The sequence below is a fragment of the Belonocnema kinseyi genome, chromosome 5 (assembly GCF_010883055.1).
Source record: "Belonocnema kinseyi isolate 2016_QV_RU_SX_M_011 chromosome 5, B_treatae_v1, whole genome shotgun sequence".
Lineage (NCBI taxonomy): Eukaryota > Metazoa > Arthropoda > Insecta > Hymenoptera > Cynipidae > Belonocnema > Belonocnema kinseyi.
The window spans coordinates 51,921,938-51,927,907 of record NC_046661.1 but is presented as its reverse complement, the minus strand read 5'-3'; the positions used below and the strand labels follow the sequence as shown (position 1 = coordinate 51,927,907).

The 5,970-nt window shown below is 26.6% G+C and overlaps 2 protein-coding genes across 4 annotated transcripts in view; one reads left to right on the top strand and one right to left on the bottom strand.

The window, feature by feature from the left end:
- Window positions 1-886, top strand: part of LOC117172645 — a 6,795-nt gene extending 5,909 nt beyond the window's left edge. For both annotated transcript variants that reach the window (XM_033360756.1, XM_033360757.1), the window contains exon 4: window positions 714-886. In XM_033360756.1, coding sequence (XP_033216647.1) covers window positions 714-763 — 50 coding nt within the window. In that variant the 3' untranslated portion in view covers window positions 764-886. The remainder of the gene's footprint in view (window positions 1-713) is intronic.
- A 52-nt stretch (window positions 887-938) lies between these two features.
- LOC117172644 (N-acetylneuraminate lyase-like) lies at window positions 939-5,970 on the bottom strand. 2 transcript variants are annotated; one of them, XM_033360754.1, is made up of 8 exons: window positions 5,910-5,970; window positions 3,645-3,706; window positions 3,369-3,445; window positions 2,796-2,941; window positions 2,301-2,469; window positions 2,081-2,226; window positions 1,646-1,817; window positions 939-1,179 (listed from the first exon to the last, which is right to left on the bottom strand). In XM_033360754.1, the coding sequence occupies exons 1-8, from the start codon at window positions 5,913-5,915 to the stop codon at window positions 1,022-1,024; spliced, it is 936 nt and encodes a 311-aa protein (XP_033216645.1). In that variant the 5' UTR covers window positions 5,916-5,970; the 3' UTR covers window positions 939-1,021. The 2 variants fall into 2 exon arrangements, with proteins under 2 accessions (XP_033216645.1, XP_033216646.1); XM_033360755.1 differs by having other exon boundaries at window positions 3,369-3,422; window positions 5,910-5,936.

The following is a 5,970-nucleotide window of genomic DNA, read 5'->3' as shown; positions in this document are numbered from 1 at the left end:
TCAAAAGCACAATGAATATAAATTGTAGTTACCATGTTTAAGTTTTAAAGCCACGCTCCAAATGCCAATCAAGCTTTATTTTCAATTTACGAATGTGAGCAAAAAATATGTTGAAACAGAAAGTACCGAGAGTCCTCTCTAAATCTAATTTTGTTTAAATTTGATGTGTTAAATAATTCGTAATCTATGTATTTATTTACTTCTATTTACTACTTTATTTACTTCCACCTTAAATATTGCAATGGATAATAGATTATCTTATGAGTAAAAGCATTTTGACGAACCTTCCGGACGCATTCTTGTTTCGAAATAAATTAACATTCAATGAAGTGTGGACCTTGCATTTGAAAGTATGAAAACGTGTTTGTTACTTTAAAAAATCCAGCAGTAGCGTAAGAGAAATTTTGAGCTCCCATTCAAAATAATAAGCGATGAAAATAGTTAAATATTTTAAAACCTGAAATAAAAATTTAAGTCTTCTGTTGAATGTTATGTTAATAAAGTTCCAAGTGTAACATATAGCAATATTTTTTTGTAAAAAAAATTGAAGATGTATTTTACTCAAGATATTTTGTTTATAACAGTAAATATGTATTTCCAATTTGAACAATTTCTTTCTCTAACCAGTAATTTTAAGTTGTTGTACTCAAACTTATTATCAATTAAATGTTTTTAACTAAATTTTTTATATGGATATTCTTTGATGTTTTCAGATCACCAAATCTCAGTACGAATGGCGAATGCAAAGCATCTAGATGAATAAAAAATTACTGATCTCAAAGTAAGGAGGAGAGTAAGCTAACTAGTCTATATAATTTGGGAGTCTTCTTATTTGTTCGATGAAAATTGATTTTATTTTTATTGTAAATACAAAATCAAATGTAGCGTTTATATTTAATATAGATATATAAATATTAAAATTGTTGTCAATTATATTCACATTTTTAAGCAAGCAGTACATTTCTTTGTTTTTCTTTACTAATTTTGGGGATTTTCAACATTCTTTTATTTGTAATTTGCATTAAAGGAATTTCATTTTATCCAAAACTTCAGATCGAAATTCCTTCATCAACTTCAATTCTTTCTCTGACGAAATTCGGTTCCACGGAATTCGAGCATCTCCGAAATCTAAAGACGTGAGGTGACGCATTGCAAGTTTTATTCCTTGTACATAATTTCCTGAAATTTATTAAATTTTTTTAATAATTTCATTTGCAAATCTTAATTAAACACTACACGATTTTACTTCTTTAAATTGTAATATGTAATTCTAAGTAACAAATATTCTCGAATGAAGAATTAAAAATATTCATAGCTGAAATTCCTTATAATTGAAAATTTTTCAATTGAAAATAGTTCAAATTGAAAGGTTTCATACAAAATTCTTTAAATTGAGAAAAGTATTAAACATACCAGGAGATAGTTTAGAATTAACTCATTTTAAATTATAAAACATATAAATAAACATTTTAAATAAACCAATAGACAAAGCCAGAATAAATTGAGCAATATGTATTAGGAAGACATCATCATTTACATATTTCAAACTGAAGTTTCCAAATTATTAAACAATTTAAACGTTAAGTATTCTTTATTAATTTAACTTTTTAATTGTATTATTTATTAAGTTATAAGTGGAACTTACCATATTTCGGGAAAATATTCAGAGATTTCGTAAAGAGTTCTTGATTTTTCTTGGCTCTTTCAAAATCCTTTTCTCTACATGCTGCGAAGATCGATAAAGGAAGTTCTGGGATTAAACTTGAAGAAGCCGACATGAAAGATTCTCCTCCAATTGCACATGTTGGATATATTAGCTGAAATCGAGTAATAAACATTTAATCAAATATCAAGTTACCTTAAGAAAAAATGAAAAATGTTTCTTTTTCATTCAATATTTTAGTTGCCCTTCATTCTGAAATCCATCAAGAATATAGAATTTTTTCCACTTTCAGGAATTCAAATCTATAATCTTACGATTTACATACTTTATTTTGATCTACTGAAGGAACAACAATGAGATTTATTCATTTAGAATTTTCTCCTATAAATTTAAATTGTAAAATTTTTCAGTCTTTACCTTCTCAGCTCCCAAAAAGACTGTATAATTTCTGTTTCTAGTTTCCATAGCTTCAGCAACTTCAGTTAAATCCGTGTTTGAATATTTTATGCCAACCAGAGTAGAAATTTGGTCCCCATAATTTTCCAAAAACTCACCGATTTTTACTAAACAAAAAAGTGAAAACTTATTATTGTACAAAAGATCAAGTTTGTACTATAAATTATATAAAAGAATTTACTTTTTACTGGTGCTCTTTGTGGTGTGTGATAATATAATAAAGGTGTTTTCGGGGCGGCATTTGATATCAGTTTCAAATAGGTGGCTAATTCTTTTCCATTTGATGGTCTAAAGTATAATTCAGGTAGAGTCAGTAAAGAATTTACTTTCAGACTTTCTGCGTGGCTTGCCTAACAATTTAGAAGAAGAATTAAAAAAAACATTGACATTTTTAGTTTTTTAGATTTTACTTATTTCGAAAAGATCCTAGAACATTCTAAAACGCTCAAACATTCCAGAACATGTTCGAATATTCTAAATAATTTCGAAAATTCTACAGTATTCCAGAGCATTTAGGAAAATTTTAAAACATTCCAAAATAATTCTAGAAGACTTCAAAATATTCTGGAAAATGCGAAAATATTTCAGATTTTTTGAGGATATTCCGCAAATAATATTATTTATTTAAGGCACCCGGGCGAAGCGGGTATAAATATATAAATAATTTCAAACAGACCAGTTCTAAAACATCCGGAAGTGGTGCACCTCCAATATGGACCATTAAATGCAGTTTCGTTGATTTGATTGCTTTCATCCATTCTTCAGTTAGAGCTTTTCTTTCTGGTACAGATAAAGCTGGTCCTTCTCCAGATGTTGCACAAACTATTTTACATACCAAAGTTAATTTCCATTAAATTTTTAAATTAAAATTATTATAAATACTTTCAAATTTTCAGAGTAATATTATATAATTGCAAATTTAATATTTTTTAAAATTTGTTTTAGTTAAACATTCGAATTATCAGGATTTAAATCTTCCACACTTTTAAAATCAAATTTGAAATTATGTTGTGTTTTTTTTTCTCCTAAGATTTTTTATATGTTTTAACTATTAACTTTATGAAGATTCAAACATCCGCTTTGAAAATTTTAAGTTTAAGACTTTTTTTACCAAGATCCAGCTGTGTTTCTTAAAAATTCTCTTGACTTATTTTATTCCATAAATAAAATTGCTTTTTCTTGTTCAATAAAGAAACAAATGTACAAAGAGATAAATGCTTTTCTCAATTAAAAAAATGATATTACTTACTCAGTACGCCTGCGATTCCTTTTTTTACAAGATAATCTGCATAATCCGGAATGACTGTCAAATTTAATGATAATGTACTAAAAGAATAATAAAAATGGTTTTATAAACATATATTCTTACGTTAGCATTAATGAATTGCAAGATAAATCAAATTAGCCCGTTCATCAGAAAAGTGGGGACCCTGACGGAGAAGATTAGAGCATTGAAGCGTAATTTGGGGCCCAACTCATAATTAACTGGTAATTTTTCCAGGGAATGGCTCAATTATAGACTTACTCATTATAATTAAACGGTGTCAAGGCTGCGACAAGTATGCCTCTAAGAATAAATTGCTCCACCTAAAAAGATTATCATTTTATGCATACCATCAATTATTAATTTTAATTATTAAAAATACGTGTAGAAACATATTTTAATAACTATAAAAATAAACTTTAAATTTAAAAATATCAATTTCTTCTGCATAGATGGTTTCCAAATATCATTTAATATTTATAATATACGTATACATATATATTCCATGTCAATCGGGCCACCTAAATATCTCGGAAACGGGTTTATTTTTTCTCACCAAACTTGGCACAAATTATCTTTAACATGTGTACTTTCATCTTAAATTTTTTCAGAATTACTTTTTCTTTTGTTTCAAAGTGGGGGACCAAAATATCTCAAAAAACGTTTTTTTTTTACATGCTCTCCAGATATACCATTTTTAAGGTGAAAAAAACAATGATTAACTCGAGATGATTATTCAATTTGATATGTTTGGTGTTGCTGGAAATAAATAAACTAATAAAATGCTAAATTACAAAATTGCGGATTCAAAATAGCGTCGGAAAAATAAATTTATTGATTTGTATGTAATGTTCGTTTTAATATCGTAATATCGTTTTAATGTTTGTCTTAAACACCTATTTTCAGTAATAATTATTATTATTATTAAGTCACTGATTTCAAATTTTCCATTACTTTTGCAAAATTAATTTGTTTAAACATTATGTTCAAACAAATTTTTGCGTTAATAACTAATTTTTGGGTTCCTTTAGGGGTTTGAGTACGCTTAATCCAAATATGCGATTAATTTTGCAAAATTATTTCGTTTAAACAATTTTTTAAAACAAATTATTGCATAAAAACATTTATGACATAAACAATGTCAGAATTAGATTCTATGTCAAATATAACATACGATATAGTATTGAATCTCATGGGATATTTAAACGCATCGAAGCAACTTGAAGTACTTGCATTCTCAACTTTAGAAGTGTAAAAAACATTTAAGAAAAAATAAATAAATAAATTGCAAAAAAAATACAAAAAATTTAAAAAAAAAAGAATTTTTGACATAGAATCTAATTCTGAAATTTTTTATACAAAAAATGTTTTTTATGCAATGATTTGTTTAAATAATTTATTTGAACAAACTAATTTTACAAAACAAATCGCATGTTTGGATTAAACGTACTCAAAAACCACTTAAATAATTGATGTCTTATCTGTATTTTCTTTACCTTCCTTATGAACATAAACAGTTTTTTTAAATGTACAAAATTAATTAGTTATTAATTTATTTATTAAAAAGCGTAATTGAAGATATTAAAGAACTATTCTGTATGTAATTTTTGCCATTCAATCTGATTCTCGTATCACTATTGATATGTTTTAAATAATAATAATAACGATGATTGAAAATAGATTTTTAAGACGAACATTACAACGATATTACGTTATTAAAACGAACATTAGATATAAATAAAAAAATTTATTTTTCTGCTGCCATTTTGTAATTTTGCATTTTAGTAGTTTATTTATTCCCAGCAACACCAAAAATATCAAATTGAATAATAATCGCGGGTTCATCATTGTTTTTTTCACCTTAAAAAATGGTATATCTGGAGAGCATGTGAAAAACCACGTATTTTGAGATATTTTGGTCCGCCATTTTGAAACAAAAGAAAAAGTAATTCTGAAAAAATTTAAGATGAAAGTACACATGTTAAAGATAATCTGGGCCAAATTTGGTGAGAAAAAAAAACCCGTTTCCGAGATATTTAGGTGGTATATATATATATATTCCATGTCAATCGGGCCACTTAAATATCTCGGAAACGGGTTTTTTTCTCAACAAGTTTGGCACAGATTATCTTTAGCATGTGTACTTTCATCTCAAATTTTTTCAGAATTACTTTTTCTTTTGTTATTAATTTCCTCTGCATAGAGGGTTAGTAACCGCCATATATGTTTTGCATTAGAAATGTTATTTATTAATTTTTATTTATATTAATGTTCTGTAAAAGTAAAGCAATTCAGAAAAAAAAGCTGATATTTTTTTACTGGTAATAGAAAAATGCATAGTTAATCCTTCAAATTGATGAAAATTTATATGAAAACAAATACATAAAACATTTAAATTGCAAATTTCTCGAAGGGAAGTTTTTTTCACATCGTATTTTACTCTTTTTAATAATTAGTTATGTGATAAACCGGAATATAAACTTCTATATTTAGCAGCTAGAAAGTGGAACGAAAATGTTCACTTACCAGCATTTTTATGGACCTTTCGACACTTGTTCTTCAGGCGAAATGTGCCGCTGAAGTGTTC

Excerpts from the sequence above, each read along its gene's own strand:
- LOC117172644 (XM_033360754.1), bottom strand. Across the intron at positions 2,942-3,368 it reads AGGAATCGCAGGCGTACTGA|TTTGTGCAACATCTGGAGAA; the intron begins GTAAGTAATATC and ends TATGTAAAATAG. Across the intron at positions 1,818-2,080 it reads TCTTTTTGGGAGCTGAGAAG|CTAATATATCCAACATGTGC; the intron begins GTAAAGACTGAA and ends ACTCGATTTCAG.